At 37.3% G+C, this 27472-nt stretch overlaps 1 protein-coding gene across 1 annotated transcript in view; it reads left to right on the top strand.

Moving 5' to 3' along the window:
* Positions 1-27472, top strand: part of LOC136766345 (ADAMTS-like protein 1) — a 124153-nt gene that overhangs the window by 15959 nt on the left and 80722 nt on the right. The window contains exon 2 of the mRNA XM_066719756.1: positions 20194-20313. Within this exon, the coding sequence (XP_066575853.1) occupies positions 20194-20313 (120 nt within the window). The remainder of the gene's footprint in view (positions 1-20193; positions 20314-27472) is intronic.

Raw genomic sequence — 27472 nt, 5'->3', positions numbered from 1 at the left:
ATGTTGTTTTTTTTCACAGTGTAAAACTGTTTTATTTTGCAGTTTTAAAGGGAAAACAGATATGAACAGGGACATGTAAATTAATCTACAAATATTGATTAAATCTTTAAAGAAAAAAGTAGAGAAATCCAGTGCCTTGGTAGAAAGAATGTCAGCCCCTTTTCTTTTGTTATTTCAGTGTACCATTAGATCGCTATTTTATCATAGCATCCCATTTACAAAATGTAAAACAGAGGGAAACAGATTCTCTAGGTTGTTGTATATTGCCAACCAGTCATGCAGAATGGAATGGACCTAAAATGTAACCATCTCTTTAAGAAACAAAATGAAAAGAAGCTGGTTATAGAAATTGAAGTATATTTTGAAAACCATTTTGGCATCTCAGACTTCTTATTTGGTTCTACAAAGTTCTAAACCCATCTGGTTGAGCATAGAAAACGACTTTCTTCCTGGTTCCTGAGTGCATCTCTCTACTATCAACAGCTTTGTATTTGATCAACTGACCCTCCAAAGCTCTTCATATTAAATGGCTTTTAAGTTCACCTCACATTATTCTGAACTTGACATTGAATTACATTACTCAGCTAAATGTAAAGTGAAATGCTCTCTGTTACACGTACAATGGTAATGAAAGTAATTGCTGCTGGGTGGAGTGCAGGGTGCTCTTGTAATTTAGAGTTATCAGATTGAAACACAAGATGCCCCCGCCATTCATTTGTTACGAATTCCATTAGGAAGTCAATTTCATTAAAAGCCGGATTCATCTGCATTCTGACTTCTTTAATGGTAATCAAGTGGCTTAACCTTTTAGGGGCCCGGAAACCCAGGTTTAACACACATAGGGTGGTGGCAGGTGGTAGCCTAAGTGATTCCCCCCTGATTAGTAATGTCAGTCTTCATAACCTATGCTTATATTTATGAATGAATGAATCACTCAATCAATACATTTTTATTTGGTATAGCGCCCTTCACAATGTTGCCACAGAGCGCTTCACAGATTGAAACCACAATACAAAATGGTGAATAATACAAAATGTAAAAGTAAACCATTAGGCACGGAGTAGAGAATGTTCCAGTAAATATGGAAAGCAAATGATGTTGCCCTCTTATAAAAAATAATTTATGAGGAGAGTCTTTTCCTTTGATATTCAATCTTTCTTCAGCAATGACCGAGATGACAAATGATTTATCTGAAGCTGAAGCACAGAGTCCAGTTTTGTTTCTGCATTCATTATGGTTATTTGTTGTACGGGTCTCCTGGTAAATATCTATTTCCACATTAGAGCAGGTATTCATCTCTTTTCATGTTGTTAATCCCTGGAGAATGTCAGACGGATGGAGTCAGATGAGGGATCCTCTTTGTACTGCGCACCAGTGACCTCTTTGAGTCTGGGAAAGATCTGGGCTGTGTCTGTCCATGTCCTCACAGCAACACTTTAGTGTCATTGATCTGGTTTTCCTGAATAAAAACAATTAAATGTCTTGTCAGTGCACAACTCAGACAAAGTATGTGTGTGATATCTCCATTTCTTCTCGGTTGGTGTGTGTTGTAACGAAAAGTATGGTTTACTGATAATCAAGCTGTTTGATAAGATGCATTCCCTCTTATTGCAAAATAGGCAAACCAATTATACAGTACATGTATAGACATTTGTTTTTAATTGGGGGCTCAATTGTTCTATAAGCAAGTCCTTATAATTTTATTTTTCTACATTATGATGTATACTGAGCCATTGTCTCCTTTCTGGTGATTATAAAGGCTGCTTTGTGCCTCTTTATAGTTTGTGCGAATCAGTGAAGATTGCTTCATGACTCCTATAATGATATTTCATGTAATGACTTTCCACAGTTTGCCAGATTACCCATTAATGCAGACAGGGCTGATGTCTATGCAAAGGAAACAAATGATTACTGGACTTATTTTGCAACATCAACGCTTAATTAACATTAGCAAGGAATACATTTATAAGATTAATCATAATTTCATGGCTTACTGGATTACTCGCTAATGCTGTATGAATGCTTCACACTGCAGTATTATAGATCCTCTGGCTTTGCTGTATGGTGATAGGTTGAACCTACCATCTGATAACATTATTGGTGTAGCCTTGTCATATCTACATCCTGGCACCGGATTCTTGATGTCTACAGTTTGTGTAGATTTAAAGTATTCGTTGCTTATAAGAGCAAACCATTTAAACATTTCAGTTCTATGTACAATTTACCTGATTATATGACAGTCATTTTGTGTATTGCATTTATGGAGAGATTGCTTATATAAATGTGACCTGCTGATACATAACATTTAAAACTAGGGTGATATTTTCTGTAGTTGTGTTTTAATCAAAATGGCCCTGACATTCTCTTCATATAATAATTTACAATAAAGGTCATTCCTGGAGAGCCACAGGGGCCTGACATTGACCCACTCACTTATGACACATTTGAAACCCAGTACTTCATGGTGGCTTTACATTGGCTAGGTGCGAGATGTCTATGGGAAAAATAAATCTACCATCAAGTACTGAGTTTGGAGTTTACAATTGGCAAGTGAATCTAAGTTTTTATTTAATCTGCGCCAGAATCTTCTGGCTCTCTTTCTGTTTCTTCACAACTGGATAAGTTATTGACTTAATTGGTCTTAACTACAACTGTTTACAATTATTTATCCATACATTTTCCAAAGTTACCTATAAAACATGCTGGGTCATGCTGTGGTGGCATCACTTCAATTAAATCAATTCAAATGTGCAGCACTTTTCATTTTAGACACTTGTGTAGTTGGTATGCCATGGTATCTCAGGGAAGTCATATGGAAGATCCACGTGCACTTCTTAAACTATGAACTAAACAAAAGTTAAGTAGAAAAGGAAAGCTGAATAAAATGTAAACACAGCTGAGGTAAAATCAGCAAAGAAAATCTTTATGTTGGTAGCCAAAAGAAATACACTGTCTTGCCCCAGTAGCTGCCCAAGTTGAACAGCTAAGTTAATCAATCTTAGTCAGAGTTCTCTGCATGGCCCTTTGGGAAGACAACTCCAGTAAGTGCCCACAGCCAAGATTGTGTAGTATAGTATTAAGCCGACATTGGCAAACTAGGATTTCAATAATAATGATACTTAGATGAAGATCAAAATATAAAGTTAAGTGTGGTTTTATAAAAAAACAAAACACTGAAAAAAAAATATTTCTGTTTTGTAACCACTTGCCTTGCAGCTAAGCGAGCAGATGTCAGGGCGAGTGAATTTAGCAAGGTACCAAGCAGAGTGTCTGTCTGCCACTGCACAAACAAAGAACAACTGTGTGGAGAAGAGTTGCGCAAACAGCTGTTTTTTCATGAAGACGTTTTGAGATTACTGGTAATTCTTCCTGGCAAACATCATAGTGCTAGTAGCAATATTGTGCACTTCAGCATTTTCTGTGGCTTGGCGAAAAACAAAAAGTATGATTTTTTTTTCCTCCCCAGAGTCCTAAATTCACATCCATTTGTGAATCTTTTTTCTTGGGGAAAAACTGAATTATGACTTTTCCTTTGTTAACTTAGCCTTCTTAAGGAAGAGAAGACCACCACGACCACAACAAAACAAACAGATTATTGCCTGTATGGTTAACAATAAGCACTTGGGCAAAATGACAGACACCCCAAATTAATTTTCTTTCTCACAGATTGTTTGCTTTGGCAGGATGTATTGTCCTCCTGCTTCTGTGCACATGTGAGGACCGGGGCAGCCCTGGTGAATACGACACAGGGTGGCTGTGTGAGATCTTTACATCAGAATTCTCCTGTAAGTGAGGCCATTTAGCACTTCACGGGAATTGAATGGAGACTCTTTGTTTGAGGACCACCAAAGTCAACAGAGAGGAAGCAGGCTGTCAGTCTTTGCATTTGTAAATACAGACTGCAGGCAAACATGAACGGGACAGTATTTCTGTCCAGTAGAAGGAGTGGAGTAGAAACTATTTTGTTCCCCTGACTCTTATCTAGTTATAGTTTAGGGCTAGTGAGTAGCGTAGTCCTATGTAAGATAGGCCATGCAGATGGTTGAACAAGGGAAGAAATCTTTACATAATTGTTTATAAACTAAACCAAATAGAATTTGCTTATTGTACATGTTTGAAAGGTGTTTTCCAAACCTCGGTATCTAAGGGTTTTCATATATTACATGATATTACCCTCATTGTTACAAAGTCTGTTTAATTACTTAGTCAAGGTTCAAAAGTGAGGTAACTAGTGGTTCCATAGAACATAGCTTTTAATATTGGAGGCAAACAATTTATTGGTTAAGTGTCCAAATGGTGTTGTAAGATTTTATGCTTTCTGGTTTAATAATGAATCTGATTAATCATTAAAATTTGTTTTAATTTTATTTTCATGAGACCACATTTTACTCATGACTGCGAGTACAAACAAATCAAAACTATAAACTTGTATCAGAGGATGCCTCTTTTATTGCATTTTGAGGTCATCAGTTTAGGAGTTTGTTGCAATATTATCCTGGTCCGAATATAATGAAAGCCAAACTATCAGGTTTAGCTCATTCAACTCAGGACCACAACTGTTGAGATCAGATTGCAGGGCATCACGTCTGAAACAAAGGTCGACATTTTAATGGCTTAAACTGGATGGTATATTAATTGAGGATAGATAAAACCAATGCATACACACACCTTTAAGAATTAGTTACCCTTACATGGCCATCCTCTTTATACAAAACTGTATTGTTACCTTGAAATTTGCTATGCAGCTCATTTTAACAGGTCAACACAAACCTGTTGGGGTGACAAATTGCTTAGCCTTCCCTTGAGTGTCTGTGTTTAATTAACATGAATCCAAACCTGAGTGTATTTAATTGAGCTTCCTTTGTTAAAACAAAGGCCTTCTGTGTTGACTTTCCTAAATATATCACATCTATACAGAGCTGTAGAGGGTACCCAGTGGGAGAGTCTAGTCAACGGATTCTGGGCCACCAACAACTTCCATAATTACCAAAATAATTCCAGAGATAACGTCAACCACTGCCCAATAAAACATAAATTCAAAAATTCACCACTTGCAACAATGAAAACAAACATTGTTTCTTTTAGCATCAGCTTTTGGAATGGCAGAAATAAAGTGCTTAGTTACCTGTATGACATGTTTATAGCTTCATAAAAATTGAAATGCTAACATGCTCACAACAGGGAACAACACAAGTGTACAAACTCACTGATGCAGAGACCACATATGTATAGTATCATTATACTAAAGATAGAGACGGTGATAGTGGTTGATTTAAGAATTTGTAACATTGCACAGACTATAGAAATGGGTTGGTGTACTTCTAATAAGACAGCAGTGATCAACTGTTTGTGTACATTGTTAACGAACTGTAGATTGTTGCATCATTTTACCCTCATTTTATTTCTTTATTTCCATGTACGATTCACACTGACCGGATTCATGGTGGGAGTTACTGGATTAGTGTTTATAAGTGTTGATTGAGAACTTTATTCTGTGTTACAGCTTCCTAACAGCTTTAAGTTCAAAGTTAATTCCTTATTTTCTTAAGCAAGGAAATTTCTACTGAAGTAACAAAGCCTGAGCTCCCAGGGGCCATCATAGCGTTTGAGAACTGCTGAATACACACTAAAAATGCTGGCCCACGTTCCTTATATTCTACATGGACATGGGACACGGTCTTGTTTATGGCTTGTCACCCATCTGCTGTTTTTTTATAGTCTATGGTTTTGGTGGTAAGCAGAAGAAAAAATAAATACTCTGAGTTGTGGTTCAGTTCAGCTTAACTGTACCAAAAAATTGACATGATCCAGAACATTTTCACTTGGTTTATGATAGTTTATGACATGGGAATTTGAAGGTTTCGTAAGACAGACGGTCAACTCTTAGCTCAAAAAACCTGAAAACAGCAGCTGCTCCTGTTGGATTCACAGATTCCCGCTGGAGTGCAAGGTGGGGAGGGACTCTTTGGCACCCCCCTCTCTGTCTTGTGGTTTACTGTAGTGTGTATCAATATAATAACATTGGTCCTCCACACTGAGAAGAAACCCAGGAATGGGGGTAGTTACTGTGCTCCTGAAAAAATAAAAAGTGAAAATAAAAGAAAGAATGCTAAAATAAAAAGACATGACAGGTGTCTGTAATGGTTACCTGCCTAAGGGTAAGGTGGTTTATAGTTCTTTGACAAGTTTTGTTTAATGTCTGTGTGTGTGTAAGGGGGGGGGGGTTCCAAAGTTTTGTATGATTACCCTTGTTTGTTAGGACGGGAATATAAAGCTGTCAGAGTATGTAATGTGCTGTAAGTCAGAGTGTTACAGGTGACAAACGTGCTCATGCAAGTTCTTTTGACACACTTAAAGGCTGATTGGTAAGTTGTGCTTTAATGCTTGCATCGTAATTACTTTAATTTTGCTTGTCTGTTTCCCCCACGCTCTAAAACCGTATTTCAAAATGGTTTCAAAATGAACTTGACAACAGCCTGTTTACTGTGCCTTCTCATGCAGTTTATAAACTACTAATCTCCAGGTGGAAAATTGCAAACAATATTCCATCTTCAATGCTTTGCACTCAGGTTGGGATATTAAGTGACATTACCTTTGGTGGAATTGGGCTGCTCCAATAATGTACTTATTTTCCTGTAGCAAGACCACTTAATCACACAAGCCCTTTTCATGACAGGAACCAACTTGTTTGGTTTTTGTAAAGGATGGTGGGTGGTGAAAATACACACATTTTCAACAGGCTCTAATTCCTGATTGACAAGAATAAACCAATGAGGATTGGAGCAGCACTCAAGCGAGTTAAACAATTGATACAGGTGTCACTATGAAACTTACTAGTTTGTAATATTTATGATGTGGATATTCTTTGCCATCTAATTATAGTCAGAGTTGGCCATATGAATGGGATGGGATTTAACTACATACAATTGATTGTCTATACTATCAACTGGAATTTCAGTGATGAAAAATGCTTCTTGTATCGTCCTTTTGTTTTCTTTGTATCTTTTTCCAAGTGAACATTAATATACACTTTAGAACATACTGTCTGGAAAATTGTTCTTGATTTTTTCAAGCATCTTTGTGAAGCATATTTTCTATCTGATGGGTGGGTACTTGGTTTTTGTGGGTACATGTTTTTTTTAATAAATCCTTTAAAATTAGCTTTTGTCTTTAATTAGATATTCCTTTGCAGTTTGTCTTGCACGTGATTGATACATTGATCTGATAGCACATTGAAAGACATGATTTTAATTGAATTTGTGCATGCCAAATTCGTTAGCAATCACTCTAAATGAAAACAGTTATTTTGTAACTTCTGGGAGGTCTGATAGTGCCATAGTGTTTAGGTACTTTTACTAACTGGCATTGCCAGCTGTATAATTGTACACCAGCATAAACCAAATAGAAACCAAATGTAGAATTTCCATCAGTTAGGGCAGAGACCTTAAGTTGTCTTCTGTGACAAATATATGCTTTTTTTTATTTTTGCATGTAAAATCAATTTTCACATACTTGTGATGTGAAATATTGTTTTAAATAATGCTATTTTTTTCCATATCTTCTTCTAACTAAAATGACACGTTCCAGACCAGGATGTCATGATTTGTTTCCAAAAGTTTCCAAGGTCCCCACCTCACCCCACTGACATCTTCACTTGAACATGTATATAACAATGACAGAGGACCAGCTGTGTACAAATTGCATCCCTTTGTCTGCTTAATTTCAGTAATTACACTCACTGATATGAGCAAAGGCCACTGACAGATCTACAGCATGTTTAAACTTCATGCCTAGCTATATATATATATATATATATATATATATATATATATTATCCCACCCCTGGAACAATGTGAAACATGTGTGATGCAGTGTGAAGTTGCACCAAGGTGTAACCCAGTGAAACACATTTGCATTAGAAAGGTCTTCTCGGTCTTGTTGTTGTGCTGTTCCTTGTATGTACCTCCAGTCCTCCTCAAGGTGGTCTCTGCTCACAAGGTAAGGCCTGCCAGCAGTGTGGTGAGCTCTTCTTGTCTAAGGGGCGAGAGGCTTTTGTGTAAGACTGATTTCTGGCCCTTTTGCTTCCACAGCAGCTCTTTGGCCCTGCTGACAACCTTAATCCTATTGACTCTGGAAATGATGAGGTCAGGCAACTGGGGGAAAAAGTGAAACCGCACACTGACGCATTTTCATTTTCTTTTAATTAGGAGGAAAAAAAGAAGAATGCTCATGAACCTACAGCCTTCCAATGTTTTCTAAATAAATTGGTTATAAGAGCTGAAGCTGACAGGCCGTGTAATCACAGAATAACAGCAGGGCGTCTGGCCAAGGACGAGGTGGTGGGTTTTAAAGCCACGGGAGACTGACACTTATCTCTGAGCAATGCTGTGAAAAAGCAAGCAAACATCTAAAACAAAATCAAACAGTCAATTGATCAATGTATTAATTAAAATGAACTTAAAGAAAGTTAGTTTTGAAGGGATCTAAAGTAGTGTATGATATTGGTTCATGTAATAGTAACGTTTGGTAAAGAAAGACCTAACTCGGATGAAAAAATCAACAACAAAACCACAAAAAACCCTCTACAAATAAATTGTTGAATTTTACCTTTTTTATTTTTCTATTTTCTAAAAGTAACCATTTTGTACTCTAAAGATCTGCTTTAGAGCCATACAAAAATGGAACTTATAGGTAGCAATAAAACATATCTGTACAGGTTATGTCATTAGCTGCAGTTGAGATGTGCAGGTCTGTGGCACAAATGGAAAAGATTTAACTTGACAGCCAGGGAAAGCCAATTTCTCTGCAGCCCCACTAGTCTCAGCCTGACAAGGTGTATTGGAGGAATTCAACTGGAACTGTATTGAGCCCTATATAAATGACGTAGTTGAACTGAAAAGCACTAATTTGGCTGTGTCCTCTGGGTGGGTCTTTAGGATTGCTGGCATGGAAAATGTCTTGTGTGTGTGTGAATGATTAATGAGAACTGGTCAGTGGTTGAAAGCAAGGCAGGCTAGTCCTTTAACAACCTAAAATGACTTCAGAAAAGCTGAACTATGTGAGTTTGAGTATAATTTCCAGTTAGCATCTTCATGGGCAGTAGTGTGGAGTAGTGGTTAGGGCTCTAGACTCTGGACCGGAGGGTTGTGAATAAGGGTGTCTGCTTAGAAATCGAGTAATAATATGATTTAAAGCATGTGCCTACTGCCCCATCTCTTTTTGCATAGTGGCAGGATGTCCTGGTTTTAAATTGCACTGTGCACGAGATGCTTCACTGCAGCTGGAGGCTGACTGACTGAACCATCAGCTGTGTGATAGAGTGTTGTCTTGACCCGTGCCAAATACAGTAAGTCTCGCTAACCCAGTGGCCCGAGACAAAGGAAACCGGAAAAGTGTCTTTGGTGCACCACGAAGTCAAGGCTTGATGACGTGAGCCTTATTGGGATGTCGTCATTGCATGTTGTATTGTTACAGTATTTCCACAGTCTCCTGACCAGTACCTTTCAGTACGTTTCCCAAAACATATTCTTTGAGCCACTTTTGAATTTCAGATGGTCCCAGTGGAACCCTACTATTTACTTAAATCCTATTTGCTTATATTTTCTAATGATACAATGACTTGTCACAACTTGTTAAGTGTGAATCGACCTTTGTATCAAGTGTACAAAGTGTGCTCCCACTTTCATCTGTAAGCTGTGAAAGGTGTGAACTTTATTAGTTTTGGTTATACATACATTTTCTAATTCAATTAAAGTGTATCACAAACAGGTCACTTTGAAGATAAACAGATAACTAGTCTGCCCTGACTAGTGTAGTGTAAGTGTAGCCCTGACATGCCAACTACTTTAAATGTAAACGGACGCTCAGTGACCAAAAAAGATGGAATGGCCTTCTGAGGTTTTGGGACAATAGCGATAACCAGGGAAACAAGGTTAGTGTTAAAGGTTTCTGTTTTTGGAGCCTTTGTAGTATGTCTGTACAATATACTGTGTGAGCCTTGGACCTCATGAAGAAATTAAAACATTTTGATGATGGCGAGAGTTTGTATTAGACCGCTATTTTCAAATTATTATATTTAATTTAATCAAAGTTTACATAAGACCTGACCCATTGATTATGGTAGGTGAATTTGTACTTTAATTAATCTTATTTTTGATGTTGTAAAATGGCAGACAGTATCAGTTTCTTGGGTCTGAATCCCATAGAAAACATGCAGCAAATAATAAAGGAGAGGACTTTGTTAAGTTGACTCTATTGGCTGAGGTATTCTCAGAATTACTGCCCTTGAGACCTAAATTATTAACTGGGAAGAAAATACCTTTGCAAACCATTCATCATCTGTCTCTATTATTGTCAAGAATGCAAAACGTTATGTTTTTTGAGTGGGTGTGATAGAAAGCTGTAAACTGGGTGGATAATATAAACCAGAATAAAATATGTCAGAGCACTGGAAAAGAAAATTGTAAAAGGATTTTGAAAAGACAGGGTGGATAATTTAAATTCAGTTTTTCGAGGTCACAGTTGCATATGGAGATATGGCAGTTTCGTGGTCTTTAAAATATAAAGTGCATTTTAAGAACATTATTATCTAAACTTGTCACCTTAAATGTTTTGAATGATGGTCTCTATGTTTTTACATGTGAAGACTACAGTGAATTCAACTTTAATTCATTGCTTTTACATCATACACAATTTCCACTTAAAAAAAGGCTGTTACATTAAACTAAAATCAATACACTTATTACTGATTTGTAGACAAGATAATAGGGCAATGTTAATTATGCAGAAGCAGAGGAAACCTGATGGAATTTTATGTAGTTCTCATGTAGGGATTGGGAGGTCTCATGATGGGACCAACAACCGACTTCCTTGGAAGTGAGAGACAGAAATGAACAGTTTTGACACCTCAATCGCATGTCACCAATCGGTTTGTCAGGTTAGGGGCAACGTCAGTGTGGAGAGTCCACAGGACACTTTTTGTGCAATTAGATAGTTTACAGTATGCTGTCTCAGAGTGTGAGACATAAGCAGGAAGGGTTGGCATGACAGAGCTGACCTAATAAATCCTCAGGGAATGTGCGGATGGTGTTTTCTGCCTGGACAATATCCTCTAGTCTGTCGTTGTGCCATTTACATTCCGTCATGGAAAACCGTTCATTAGATGGGGCTTTGTCCCAGTCATTAGTGGTTTGCCAATTCCTGTTGATGACTGACTTACTGCCGCCCTTGAGGCATTTAGGAATTGGGTTTTCAAGCCACTGTCCTCAGATGAATAATTCACAGCCCCATATCAGGAGACAAAATAACTTTCCCCCCAGGCTGCTACAAAATCTCTGAAACATTGGGGCCTTTACTTTGGCAGTGAAGTAATGTACTTTTCTGTCTTTCTGTCTTTCACTGAATGGCGAGGGCTTTAAGTGGAGTTTGACTGGATTTCTGTCAATTGCTTCTTTTCATGATTGTTTTGGGTCACTTGTTTACATTGCAGTTTTGATTTTAAGTTTTTTGTCACAAATGGATTTCAAATTAGTTGGACTCTGATGTGACTTGCACCAGTGCTTGTCAGTATACATTAACCAGTCGGTCCTGTTAGAAACAGAGGTCATCCGTAGTTTTCACTTCACCATACCAATAAAAAAGGGATCTTAAACCAGTCTCACAGCTACACTTTGTCACAACTTTCCAAGAATTACCTGTTGTTCTACAGTGACACCTAGAGGATTGTGTAACTGATTCTTAGTTTACATTTTAGAAGCAACTTGTATTATAACCTTTTAAATCATCATTGGATCATCACTAGAAATGGCTGTAGGATGATGGTTGGTGTACAGGTTTTGGTGCTGTTACAAGTTTCTGTGAGTGCATGAAGTTTACAGAGGGGGAGGTTAAGTGTATAATTGTATAACATTATGTACTCAATATGTAGGATTCAGAAGACCAAATGCTTCTTAGTAAGTCAATTTGTTTTAGTTTCTTCCCCCAAACATAAAACAAATAAAATAAATACTCCTATGCTGAACCTGTACCTCCCATTTATTTCAAATGTTCAACTACACTGGCAGACTATTTGTATTGATTACACTTTGGAATTTGTAAATTGGGCTATTATTTAAATATTCCTTAAAGATACACAGTAACCGGACTTTAATGTCTATCCAGCATCGACACATAATTGACTCAGTAGATGGTGTAATTATCTACCGTATTCCATATATGTATTTTTTATTACATCATAGTATCCAAGGCTGCATACATTTAACAGGGCGGGAGGCCTGACAGGGACTAAATTTGACAGAGTGGCACTTGAATCGATGTGTGAGTTAAAGGCAACTGTTTCAAGATGAAAAACATCTGTTGGCCTTCTCTGCGACTGGAATGAAGGACATGGTGCTCAAGTCACAATTTAGCAGTTAGCTACTAAAAGCAATAAAATAAGTATAATTCTTTCTACTTGATACCAGTTGGTGAAGGACATGTTTTGAAATGATTCTGCCTGAAATAATACAATTCCCTCTTATAGTTACCCAATTAACTCTATTATGAAGTTAAGAATATTATAGGTCATCAAATTGTTTGTTGGTAATAAACCTTGAAAATGTAAAAAGCAAATCCAGAAATGCAGGTTTTAGGGACCAGTACAGTCATGGGATACAGCAGATGTACATATGTAACTTAATAGTATTGCGTTTATAGAGATTAGTGCTGGGATTAGTTTTATTTGTTGAGATGAGTGGTTCAGTATTAATGGGGAAAAAGCAAGGCGTTAAGAGGAACTTGGGGAACCCTTGAGATATTTGTGTGAAGGTGTACAGTATCAAAAATGTAATTTTGAAACCCCAGGAAAAAGAAGAACAACCCATACAGAATGTTGTCTGTCTCTGAATCCAAGGGTATTGTGATAAGCTTATCGACAGCTGCTAAGAAATGCAAAAGAATGAAAACTGAGCTACAACCGGTTAAAATTCTTCTGCAGATAATTTGTTACACAAACTGTGGCTGTCTCTATACTGCACAGACATATTTTAAGCCTGACATTTATTTTTGCAGACAGCATATTAAAAAAAGAAAAGAAAAACACAACTCATTCATAGATCATATACAACATAAAAATAGGTTTGATTTGGACAGCATTTGGTCAGAAAGAAAGTCTTGCAGAATGAGTAAGAGATTCAGAATGAATAAGAGGTACAGATGGAAAAGGGTCCAGAGAGCACAATGTAGGTGTAACTGAGGCCTGGATCTTTTTTTCTCTATCTGCATGATGGAAATAAATATGTATGTAAATAAAGAATATATATTTATATGATCATCATCATCATCAGCCTTTGTCTACCATTAAATCCACTGCCTCCCCAAGATGTTTCTACGTGTTTCAATCTCTCACAGGTTATTCCAGCAATGCTTCTGATCTCATCTGCCCATTTTCTGTGTGGTTTTCGTCTTGGTGTATTTTCACCTTTTGCAATCCATTCTATAGCTTATTTAGTCCATATATATATATATATATATATATATATATATATATATATATATATATATATATATATAGCCTACTTATATGTCATTAACAATATACAAGTAATAACCACAGCAGCAACCTGCATTGGAGCATTATTTGCTTTCTCAAACATGATAGTAGATTTCTGAACCAGAAGGCAGTGTCAGTGAGACGTCTCAGTGTAAGTAGAGTCTGACTGATCAGATACAGTTAAGAGTGTTGTGCTGTAAAGATTTACACATGGTTCCATGTCCAGAAATAGTACACATGGCCACATTGCTATAAAAGGAGAAATCATGTGCAATAGTGTTGGTTGAAGTGTTTATTCTTTTTCAAAGATACAGCAGCTTTTTTTTAAGAGCCGAGGAGATGGAGATGTTAAATGAAACTGGAGAATGTTCTGCAATGGCCAAGTCCCTGAAAGAACTGAAAAAAAAAAAAAACTATGAGTAATGTCAACTTGCCAGTGTGTTACCCTGACTGTGTCTGATGAGGTCATGAAGAGGGGATTAGATAGACATTTACATCCTCATGATGAACAATTGCTCCACTGAGATATAATTTAAAAGTAACAGTTAAAATTCCCCTGAATGTTTTGTACATTGCATTGTCTTCTTCAAATAAATGGATTAAGAAAAGTTACAGTGAGAAGAATCAAACCATATCCTCAAATTCATTTTCAGGAAAATTTAAATCTGTTGATTTAAAAGCCTTATTAGGAGTCTTATTTTGGCAAAAACCTGCATGGTATTGCTTTCAGAGAGCCAAGTCTAAGTCAGTGTAAAATATATGTGTTTTTATCAGTCATGAGATAATGTACTTTATTCCCTGATGGCAAAATCTGAAAGCATGGCACAACATGCTAAATACAGCTCTGGCATGAACTAGAACCTTGAATGGTTATCCTTGGCTCCTGTTCCCAGTCATCCAGCAACTACACAAAATACCTCTATCATGTAGAAGTATGCTACAAAGAGGGTAGAAAATAGGAATAATCTGATCTGGTTGATGTAAAAGAAACAGAGGGTGTCAATTAGAGGAGTTGCTTCTAACTGGAGTGAGGTTGTTAGTGGAGTTCCACAGAGATCAGTACTGGGGCCTTTGCTTTTACTAATCTATATTAATGATCTGGACTCTGGGATAGTTGGCAAACTTATCAAATTTGCAGATGATACTAAAATAGGTGGCTCAGCAGATACAATCTTGGCAGCACAGACTATTCAAAGAGACTTAAATAATATTCAGTTGTGGGCCGACACCTCGCAGATGAAATTCAATGTGGACAAGTGCAAGGTATTACTGTAGGTAATAAAAATGTCCACTATAATTGCTCTATGGGAGGAATAGAACTAGATGAAGTAATGCATGAGAAAGATCTAGGAGGTTATGTCGACTCCTCATTTTCCTCATCCAAACAATGTGGGGAAGCAATAAAAAAGGCAAACAGAATGTCAGGGTATATTGTCAAAAGTGTAGAATTGAGAACAAGGGCAGTGATGTTCAGACTGTACAATGCACTAGTTAGAGCTCATCTGGATACTGTGGACAGTTCTGGGCTCCACACTTCAAGAAAGATATCGCTGCTCTAGAGGCAGTTCAGAGGAGAGCAACCAGACTTATTCCAGGTCTGAAGGGAAAGTCCTACTGAGAGACTGAGGGACTGAACCTTCTCACCCTGGAACAGAGGAGACTACGTGGGGACTTGATTCAAGTCTTGAAAATCATGAAAGGCATCGACCACATCAAAGCAGAGGAGCTTTTCCAGATCAGCAGGGACACACGCACCCTGGGAAATAAATTAAAATTGGGCTTAAAGCCATTCAAGACAGAAAACAGGAGACACTTCTTCACACACAGAGTTGTTACAATCTGGAAAAAACTCCCCAGAGATGTGGCTGAAGCCAACAATATGGGAACATTCAAAAATAGACTGGATAGGATCCTTGGATCGCTTAGTTATTAATGGACACCAAATGAGCTTGATGGGTCAAATGGCCTCCTCTTGTTTGTAAACTTTCTTTTGTTCTTATGTTCTTATCTGTGATGATTATGTGGAATACTCACATTTTAAAGAGGGAAGACAGCTGTGAACAAAAGCTCATATAAAAAAAGCCTACATTTGTGCAGATCATTTTACCTCTTGGTGAAATATGTATATGAATCGTGTGGGTAAAGTGTATTTTTCTATGCATTTGTTTCCAAGAAATAACAATTTCAGAGATACAGCACTAAAGTAAGAAATTCATGTACAGCCTTCGTTAGACTGGTTGCTTCTTACTGTTCAAGCTTTTGTGAGTGCAAACATTTTCCCTGTTATCAACACGTAGGAAATAAGAGTCCAGGTCTGCCTTCTACTGTTAAGGTGTAGCTGTTTTGTAATTTCCCCCATCAGTTGAAGCTGTCTCCCTCCACCAAGAAAGACCAATTATGATATCAAGTTAATGTTATTACTGTTGATTATGTCCTTTGAAGCCTCGCAATGCCCCAGGTTCATTTCCCTTTTCTTCACTACAACTCTAACACTTTGAAATTGAAACCACTGGAAATGAATCAATTACTTGGGACTGGCATGCCGTTCCCCATATAGAAACCATGTGGCACAAGGCATTGTGGGGATTAAGGGTTTTTGTGCCTTTGTATCAAAAAGTGAGTGCTTTGTAATTGGGCCTCATATTGAATAACTCCGTCTAATCCACCTTCCGTCAAGCAGTTGGCCTCTCCTTTAACTCCTTGGGGGAGCTCCATTCATGACAGAGTTCAAATGGTGTTTTGCTCTTTCACATGGACATCCTCGGTGAACTTCCCACTGTATCCGATGTGGTTTCAAATGTCCCTGGCCCTGAATGCCACTAACATGCCCAGGTTTGCATCTCTGCCACACATTTTGCTAAGTGGACGTCTTTTTGGAAAGATTGCATGGTACTTTTGTGAGGGTCGCGGTTATGTGAGATGTTGGGCGGTTTTCTGCGAATTAGCAAAAAAAAGAGTGTTGACTCAAGAGTTTTGGGGAGGAAAAACAGAATATCCTTGCCAATGCTCTTTCTCTGAACACCACAGTTGGGTTTAGGGTGACTGCAGTTTTCTTGACCCTGCCTTTGAAAACCCAGCTTGTTTTCTAAAACAACATGACAGGTCCCCATAGAGCTCCATGGGATATTGTGGCTGCTGTGGTTCATCAGCCGATCAGTTTAACCATTATCCAATTGCCCTGTCCATGTGGATGGAGGCAGCTGTCATCAATACAATTGTAATGGGAGACACACTGTAGAAAGAAAGGAAGCTAAATAGAACATTTGTGTGTATTTCAATATGGTTTAATTAACTGGTTTCATATTTATAACTTTGTGATGAATCTGTATAGGTTAATGATCTATGAATGAACTCCTTGTACGGGACACTTGATTCCTTTAATGATACGTGTCTGGGAAGCGCTGTCTATGAGAGTATGTTTCTTGGGGCAATGAGGTGGTGTCTCAGAAATTGATGTCACCCTTTCACAACATGTATAATATTCTGCATCCAGAAACAATGTCTGTCCATTTGTAAGATGTTGATTCTCTCTTGTCTATGGCATTTAAACTCATTTGTCAGCCAAAGCGTGATTCACAGACATTAAGAAAGTTTCCAAAAGACTGGAGATGTTCACAGATGTCAGTTGAAGCTTACCCATAGTCAAGCAGGTGCCCAAGGTTATTCCATGGTGAGAGAAACAATATGTTTTGCAGCCTCTCAGAATGGCAATATAACTGTAAGCATGAAACTGCCCTTCGATTACAATTATGCAGTCGCTGCATCTCAGAACAGAAGATCTATTTAAATGCACATAAGGAATCAGCTAAACATTGAGTCTACTTAAGCTGAATGGTAGAATGGTATTTCATAGTTTAACAAGAATTAAATATGAACAAACCTTGAAATGTTTGAATTAAGCCTATAAACATATACATACAGTTCTTGCAAATTAACAAGTGCATTTCTTAAGTAGTTCCTTTTGTGGAAATGTACTGAATAGACATAGCTGGACATGCAATAAAAGACTCAAATCACATGAAACATTCACCACACTTCTTTAAATACTTTTCATTTATTTATGGCCCCTTATTTCAGAGAGAAATAATTCAATTGGAAAGCTTATATTGACCCAGAACTTCAGCAAGATTGTTAAGAGGAGGGCATGTTAAATGAATGGCATTTAAAATATTAATAAATGCACATCAAATTCCAGTACTGTACTATATGCACAGACATCTGTTAAATTAAGCTTTTTTTTCCATTACTGCTATACTTACAGTCTCATTCCCTCTAGGAGGCTTCATTCAATTTCACAGTATTCAGAGCTTAAGAACCAGCAGTGAGCATTTGAGATTGACTAGATAAAAACCATGCCTCATAACAGATACGAGTGGTGCAGTGTAGAGTTATGGAATGTTTAATGTAAACCAGCATTCTTAAGTTGTTGAACTGAAAGTGTTTGCCAAGAATCCATAAGATTACATGCCGTAACTTTAACAACAGATTGAACTAGATCTTTGTCATGGAAACAAGGTAATTCACCTAATTTTTATAGATATGACATCTGGGGAAATGCACTGATAATCTTACTCTAACAACAGTAAACCCCAACCTGAAATTTGGGTTGCTTTAGGAAAAAATGAATCTGTGGACATCTGTTTTCCAATTGATGTTATAAAGCATATTGTAAAGTGCGTCCTTTTTCTACTGAACCATGAATATGTATGTAAACATGCAGCACTTACTAACATTTGACACGCATTTATCATCACTGTCTTACATGATAGGCTTGTGGAGTCTATGATCTAAATTGTCCCTCCTCCACTCTGTGCAGTTTCAAGTTTAGAAGTAATATCCCATGAATTTTGGATTTTCAGTGTAAAAGTGAGAAATGCACTGTCCCTCATATGCAAAGTCCCTCATAATCTCCTGATGACAATGATTCACTGCAGTCCTGTCACTGCCTTATCTCTTTTTTCAGGTTAGAGGTTTTGTCTGTGCTGGGCATCAGCTGACTGGTGACTGGTGGTCACGGGCCACAATGGGAAGAGTTTCCATGAAGGAAATATTTTCAAATCTTCAAACAACCCTGCTAGTGGATGTTCATTCACCTCAGGGAGCCATAGTAAATGCCTTACACTTTTTATATCCCTGATGCTTTAATGAAAAGCTTTTTATTGCAACTTAAACATTCAAAAGATATTTAAATCATAAGGTAAAGACCATTTACCTCAGACATACTGTAAACAGTGTGTGCATTGGGCTCATGGCCTTTTACTGTTCGGTTCCTGAAGCAGATTAAACTGGGATTCCCAAACACCGTTCCCCAGAGCATATTCGTGTTGTTTCAGATGCTGTGTTGTGGAAAAGCGAATTCTAATTGATTGCAGTCGATGGTGTTGAGTTTGGGGAATTAGCACAGATTTGATTTGTCACTTTTAACGCTGGCTCGCGGTCCTTTTCCCACAGTCTGGCAACGTGTATTTTGTCTTGGTTGCCTAGCAGCAGAGGCCTCTCTTCCTACTTTCCCAATTTCGCTTGGCTCAGACCCTGTGCGGTAAACATTGCAGCCTCATTCATTATATATTTTTATGGCTGTAAAAGAAATAAAAAGCTAAAGTTCAAGTTCATGAATTCTGTGCATCCTTGAAAATGTTTGTTATTGTTAATGGGTCTTATCCAACGTTCCTGTTATAATTTCTAAAATGTAAAGCCTAGTAACTAAAAGAACATTTTCAAGGTTGAGCAAATATGTGAACCAACCTGTTTAATTAAACCAATTTGTGAGTAACAAAAGAAAAAAAAAATTCAAGTGAATTAAGGATAATATTACAAGTGTATCACTTACTACAACAGTATTTGATTTCTGTTTTATGTATTGAACATAACATTATGCAGAGTATGCATGATGTAGTTATACACAGTTATACACAGAACCTAACCCCCAGTAATGCTAACCATTAAGTTAATGTATGCCATAACTAGAGCGTTTAAAGCTGAGCTGGTAAAATACAGCCTTCCAAGATTGTGATGATACCAGTTTTGTGGGAAAATAGATTTCTAGTGTCTTTGCAGTGGACTGTGCTTCAGTCCTTCAGTTTTATTAAGTTGTTTACTAGGTATTGTAGTAACAATGGAATACATTTCCTAACTGAAAGTTGCTTCATAGTGCATAGTGCAGACTTACAAGACGACGTAATCAGCTTTTTATTGAATTTTCTTCTAATTTAGCTTGTAAAAAGTCAACAAATCAAATAATCACAAATGTACATGTGCTACGTATATGTCAGATTTTCCAAGGCCATTTTGCAAGGTGAAGATTACATTATTTACAGACTGTGTAGAAAAGTCCTCACTCTGTCTGGTACGGGTGTTGCAGCAGAGTTGGGTCTGATCTTTAGCAGTTTAAATCATGCTTGGCCTTTGTGAGTGTAACTGAAATCAACACCCCATTATTTATGGCCTTACTGTGCCACCTTCTCCTGGAAACTAGATGCTCATTGAAATGACTGTTTTGTTCCAAGTGGCAAAGTTGACTCTCTTACTGTGGACATCCTGCGTCAGATCTTTTCCACACCCCATTTCTTCCACTGGCTGAGCCGTCAATTAAAATGCTTCTTCTGTTGCCCAGAGGCAGATTAATAATTGCTCAAAATGTGTACTATTGTTGTCTCTTTGAACAGGTGTGGGCTGATGGGAGCGAAGGGGCTGTTTTCCTGAGAGAATTCACACTGATCCGCAGAGATAATCTTCAAGAAGAATCACTTTCTGAGAACGTGGCTAACCACAAATCTGAAGATACTGTAAGTCCAATGTGATGATGATTCCCCTAGCAATTTGTATTCATATCACTCTGCAACTGAATATCCTTTGATAACTCTGTACTTAAGTCTCTCTCAAATCCACACGTGCTTTACAAGGTGTATAAATCAGCCAGATTTGATCTTTTTAACTGTATATCTTTCTGCACTTAACACAGGATAGCCTTAGGAATTGTAATGTAATTAGATGAATGTTGTTAGACACAAACCCAGTGAAATTCATCTCAAATGATTTAAGGTACTTATATTGTGCTCTATCATTCTATACAAGAGTGAGTTTGACACGTTTACTGTTTATATTATTATATAGTAGAATGAGCTAGGGGCCTATAGTAGGTTCTTGAAGGATTGTGATTCTCACAATGTCTAGATAAGATGATACTCCCCTTCGGATAACTGTCTGCTTCCTGTGATTCTGACAGTTATGTATCCATCTCTGAGGAACAACACTCATTTCACTCAGTGTACACATGATTAATCTTTCAACTGTGTTATGCGTTTTGTCCAAGTTGTTGAATATACACAAGCATTTCCTCTATTTTGGGAGCTAATGAACTGTGGTAAAAAGTGTTATTTATGACTTGTACCTCTGGTTTGGCAATTCATTTATTTTAGGCACGTTAGCTTCCAAATATTTGGAGCATTTATAAAACCCAGTAATGGTTACATTTTGTGTTTAATATTTCTTGTTATGGATCTTTTTAAAAATTATTTCCATCTTACGTTTAATTCTTGAGGAAATGGTTGTTGAACACAGTTTATGGTTCACACACATTATGAGGTGATGCTTGCATATTTGCCGCTTCCCTCCTAAAGTCAGAGATTATTTTAGCTTGCTATTAAAATTCATACTCAACTACGTTTGCTGTTTGATTCAGAACTTGCATAAACATTCAGGATTTGTAGAACATCTTCTTAGTCTTTTCAATATACGGATAAATATGTTATCATAACTTTCTTTATCAACATTAATCAGGATTATAATTACAAATAGTGCCTACAAGTTTTGACTATCCAATTTATTTTAGCCTGTGTTCTACCTGTTATAAACTATGTAGATCATATTGCAAGGCCTGGCTATAAGTAAGCTGAATTTGTACAAACACTGAAACAAACGAATGGCAAACCCTAGACAGCACAGATGAATGGCTGATGTTTTAAAAAGCGTTTTTTTTCAGTCCACACGGCAACTGCTGCTTTAATATCTGGATTTAATTAACTGTTGCAAATGCTGCTATATAGTAAATGAATAACTAAATTAGTCTAAAAACTCACCTGTAGTGTGGCTGTGTCTGTGTGCATGCAGAGCGGAGAGCAGAGCTTAACCGCAGGTGTGTTTCATTCAGAACTCCTCACTCTTGCCTGGATTCTTGCCTGGCGGTATACACTCAAAAATGGCAAAATAAATAACATAAATAAAATAAACTTTGGCAAAACACACCACACTGTCCAGAATATGGACACGGGAAACTGACTATGAATTAAATGTTGTTGTTTTTTTTATTGGCTGGGGGGGCACTCAGGGGGGCACTCAGTGGGGCAGTCAGATTTCAGCAGGGGCCAGTGCCCCTGTGCCCCTACCCTGGCTCTGCCCCTGGGTTTTATTTTGTATTTAGGTAATAAGTATTCTGATTAATTCTCATTCTTCCTCCTGGGTGCCAGCTCACAATATATATCGTGTTCTAAGCATGGTCTTTATGGGAAAAGTCCTTCTTCTTTAGCTTAGTAAAAAATATTTTTGCTTGTGTGGTTTGCCTGCCTTTTAACCCATTAAAGTGAGCATTACATGCACACCAAATCACGACTCTAGCTTTTACAGACCATGGCTTGTGACAGCAGCAGGGCAAGTGCTTCTTTTTCAAACCTGTTGATTAATTTTAATGCGGTGAATGTTCAAATTCCATTGGATACCATCAGGCTGACGTTCTCAGACATAGAAGGTCTTTGTTCTTATAATGAACAGGTGCATAAGACTCCAGGGTGTAAAACATTCAGATGCTATTATCCGAGTCTGCAATCGGTATATAAAAGATCTTGAACACATTTTTTTACCTTTAATTATCATTAAAAATAAAAGAAACAGTATGGGCTGAAACCAATCACTGAACACAACAAACAGCGGAAATGTTCCAGCCAGATGGTCATCATTATTGTCATATAAAATCCACCTTTAAAGGAATAGTGACAGGAAATCCGAGGGCAGTATTGGATTATTTTTTTGGACTGGTCAGCCTCTATTTTTTCTGACCAGAAAGCCTATAATTACAGAAAGTTACCACGACATTACTGTTTTCTTATTCCTATTGTTCGATTTGTCTCAGAGATGATATAAGCCTTGTTTATTCTGACGCTTGATTTTATCTGACAGCACTTGACAGTGAACCTGACTTTGAGGTGTAAGAGGAGACAAAGCCTATACACAGTGAAGAAACAAATGAGTGTAGCAACACACGCAAACAAACCTTGAGGTTCTTCCAGATTGTCTGCATGACAGATGTGTATATGTCACACTATTACTAAAAGACTGGGGCACGGAAGGAGAAGGGGAAAAAAGCAAAAACGGCACGTTCTGTCAGAGAAAGTTTTTAAGACCTGTTAATATTATACTGGATTAAATGCTGTGCATTTGTGGGAATGTCCTCAAAAGAGAGATGTACACTGTGTATATACTCTGCCCTCAGACATTAAGATACCCACTGTATGAATGTTCAGGACTGTAACTCGAGCTGTAGGTAAGCCTCCAGGTTTGCAACCCACGGTCTGTTGCAGAGAAAATCCCTTTCAACGTTACGAAATTCGACCCTAAAACATGCAGCATTTAATTCCCGTCCCGTTTCCTGGTTCTGCTTCATTTTACAGCTGGGTGGCATGGGGACATCACTGGGTCTGGAGACTTGTCCTAAATTCACCCATTGTGAAGCTGAGACCAAGTTCAGATTACAGCTTTATCACCGTAGTCATCTGCCTGGTCAGGAGGATTTCAGCATTTTTGCATTTTCTCGGGCCTGCCTCGTCCTTGCACAGGGTTGGTGGGTCCTGGTTTATGATCTTCACTTTCAATACATTTTTTTAATGAAGCATTCATTGATTATGATTAGAAAAGGATCAGGTTCATCTAAGAAGTAAAGGAACTGGTACAGATGCCGGTTTGTGAGCCTGCAAGAATACTCTTAAAAAAGATTTATATGACAGTTAGATAAGGTTAGTTAGAAAAAGTATGTGGATTTGAATGTCATCCGTATAATTAAAACAGGCAAAAAACTTATTGGATCTGGTGTTGGTGAGGTAACAAATTCTCTACAATTCAGTGTAATAAAAGGAACCTATATAAATTGTATTGGGGCTCTACTTTCAGAGCAGGACAATCTAGTGATACTCATACAAAGACAAACAAAAACACAACTACATTTAATTCACAAATCAAAAATACTAGACACTTGTGTTATGTCTTCTTGACGCATGCTAAATGGGAACTCAAAAGCAGCGAAGCTGATGTAAGTCAACTGAAAAGATCACCAACATTTTAAAGCTTTTACAGTTGCATAACAAAAGATCCTACCATTTGAAAACTTTAACCATGTAACATTTGTAAACTGGGTTGAAAGTTCAGAGGATTCATTAATCTTTTCAGGTTGGTATGCAGATGTGCAGATGATACAAAACCAAGGAGGCCTTCCACAAATTATGGAGCAGGAATTTACTTTGATAGTTTTGGTCATCTTCATCAGAATACATCAATATTAGTTTTGGTCAAAGGCCCAGAAAAACAATACTTAATTAGTTCAGACCTGGGCATTGTGAAGTGCTTTCTTTTTCAATTCATGATTTGTTTCCGGATTGTTCTGAAAGCCTTAATGAGCCCAAGTAGTGTAACGCTGAGTGTGCTTCTCACTTTGAATGTGTGACAGAGATGAATTATTCAATGTAAAAGAAAATGTTTATCCTGGCAGCTTTCTTAGAATGGTGATATTTAAACAAAAAATAGAGAAAGAGAAAAATGAAAAAATCTTCAGACAAGTAGGCTTTTTTCAGCAAAAGAAAAGAAAAATAACCAAAATGTAAACGAATCAAAACAAAAAAGACAAATTGGTCTTCAGAGGTTTATGTAATTGAACAGTATACTCCCTCTTTCACCATGGGGGTCCTCAGCCAATATGTTTTTGGGTTAACAATAGCGTGACACTAAGTGTCTCCTTTCCTTATATACCACATTCACACAGAAGAGGGTAGAACTTCTTTGGCCTACAGGAATGTCTTTGAAAGACCCTTAGCCCAGCACTCTGTTGTCTTAATGCAGCTTTACACTTTACTGTTCATCTGTTCTGAAAACCACAAAGTATGCTATGAAACAGCACAGAGTGAATGATTTTATTTGATGCTTAAAACACTATAAAGTACAACAGTTGCTGTATTAAATTAGTTTTTGTTCTAGTCCAACCTTACCTTGTTTTTGGTGGTGTTGAACCAAGTTAAGGTTTTGCCATACGTTGCAAGTTCTTATAATGCATTTGGTATCAGTTTTCTTGCAATACAAATTAACTTCCTTACTCTTCTACATAAGATAAAATTACTAAGGTCTTCACTTGTCTTTATAAGGTTGTTAATTCACCCTTTTATGTTTTTTCCAGATGTAGAGGCTTTGTAAACCTGAGGCATGGCCATATCTAATCAGTAAGAGGAAGAGGGTTTAAATAAAGGTATTTAGCAATGACATTTAGCTTCTGCAGACTGATTTTCAAAACTTTAGTGATCATTGAAAACAATGCATTCATTAGAAGTAGGCCATTCATGCTATTTATTCTAAATGGAGAACGGATTTCCAGGAACCATACTGATTGCTGTGGTGTGACCTATGTGGCAGTATTGTTCATTTGGTAATTAAATCTCAGGGTGACAGAGATAAAACTGATCATTGATAATGGAAACTGCATGTTCCCCATGTTTTTGTTAATTATCCAGAGGGTTCTAGTCAGAGATAAACAGATATAAAATATAACAAACAATATATATGATCTTTGTAAAAAGCCTAGTAATATAATGACAATATATGTCATGTTTATTCCTAATGTTTTTCAAAACATTTTACTTTGGAAAATGTTAAAACATGATTTACTTTTTCCCAGCCCTAAATTCTTCGGATTCATCTGGATTTATTTTATTTTTATGTTTTGGCCACAAATCTTGGACTTAGTATTATTTACATCAAGGTTTAAACCCAAACTGCCATGAAACAAATCAACAAACAAATAAATCACTAGCCTATCACTGTGTTCCCATGTAACCGTTTTCAGCAATAATGTGTGGCTTGATATTGCAACAAGCCAGTGGATTTGGACTGTAAACAGCAGATTGAGGAAGTGTGTGAACCTCCTTCTATGTGTATGGGAGCGGAGGGTGGGGCTACATGTCACGGGGTGTTGGCTGACCCAGTTTGTTGGTTTGGTTGAGTAGGGACTCAGAAATGGGTTTTTAGTTTGGGCAGCAATGAGGAACATTGGACTGCAAGACGTTGGGTGAAAAATTGGGGTGCTTAAATGTGTCAGTGGATACTAGTGCAGGACTGCTGGTGTCATCACAAGTGTCTGCTGCCTGTGAGACTATCGCTGTCTAACACTCTCCCACTGTGGATAACATCAGCTTGAATGCTTTTTTGCCTTTGAATTAGAAGTTTGGAAATCGATGATGTTTACTTCAAACAAATCCGCTGTATTATTCCCAGATGTTACAATATATTTACCTCATCATTGCAGAGATGATCAAACAGCGTCTTCCTTGCGTGGCTTCTGAAGAAACTTGAACCCTAATGACAGGGTGATACAGGTGGTTCCCTGACATATGCCAGCAAATATGCCTGCAAGGAAAGTTAGACACTTTCTCATTCTGCCCAGCGTTGTTGTCTGTTTGAATGAACACGCAATCCATTCTGCTGTAACTATGTCTAGACTGCCAAGCCATTTTTTTTCACATCTGGGTTATTGAAAGATTATCTGTCCAATGATATAATGGTATTTAGTGAAAATAAGGTGTCATGATTGTTTGTGGGTACAAGAGCAATGAGTGTTAAGGAGTATTTTCTAATTACTTTCTGTGACTGAAATCTGTGTCTGCATTTACAGAGGTGTGAAAAAATAAAGGAACATTTATTGATATATGTTCTTCATAAGAGAAACATTTCTGTAACCTGTAAAAACAACTATACAGGAGTTTGTCTTAAAATTTGGAATAATATATATATTCTTATTAGTTAAAATAAAATCTTTCCACATTCACTTCAACATAATTTATTCTCTGATCAAAGACTGTTTCACAGCCCATTCCCCTTTTGAACTGTTGTTCTGGTTTAAGGAGTGCTGGCACTGCATGAATAATGTACAATTTTTATGTGGAAGATAAGATGTTATTCTTGAGGGCTTCTGGATATATATATATATATATATATATATATATATATATATATATATATATATATATATATATATATATATATATAGTACAATTTGTACAGATTGTGAATGATTTAATCAAGTTTTTTGGTAACAATGTTTTGTTGTTGTTGCCTTTTCATCAGTGTGAATAAACGTGTCATGTTGAGTACCTGCAGTGGCCTTTTTACAGGTAGTTAACCCATGGGATAGAGTGAGATTGTGGTTGACACAAACAGTTTACAAAACCTGTTTGTTACTGTGTGTCGGTGTTAGTCACATCTTTTTCAAGCAGGGTTCAGGTGACTGCACTTTCTGTTTCTGTTATCAGTTGATAAAAGGAGCTTAATTCCTTCATGTATTACATGTAGCTGTTTACTAAACATGCAAATGTAACTTAAAAAGAAAACTGTGATTTCTGTCAAAACTGCAGGGTAAACCTCTCACCAGTCACCGTCTTTTAGTAAATTGCTTGAAACCTAATTTTCCCCTGATCACATTACAGCAAAGTGGGCTTTTGCATGGCTCTGTATCTGCAAGAAAAGCATCCAGCTTTGATAGTGCTATTGACGAAGGGGTGGATATTAAATCTAAAAAAACTGCAATAGATCTTAGCCAGAGCGAACAGAGTCTTTGCCAGTTTTCTAGATGGATGGTTGAGCACTATGCTGGTTGAAGGTGTTGAGAGACAAGAATTGTCTCTTCATCTTTTGGAAACA

This window comes from Amia ocellicauda, chromosome 13, assembly GCF_036373705.1.
Source record: "Amia ocellicauda isolate fAmiCal2 chromosome 13, fAmiCal2.hap1, whole genome shotgun sequence".
Classification (NCBI taxonomy): Eukaryota; Metazoa; Chordata; class Actinopteri; order Amiiformes; family Amiidae; genus Amia; species Amia ocellicauda.
Note: the sequence above shows the minus strand (reverse complement) of the source record. Positions and strands in the feature narration are given on the sequence as shown.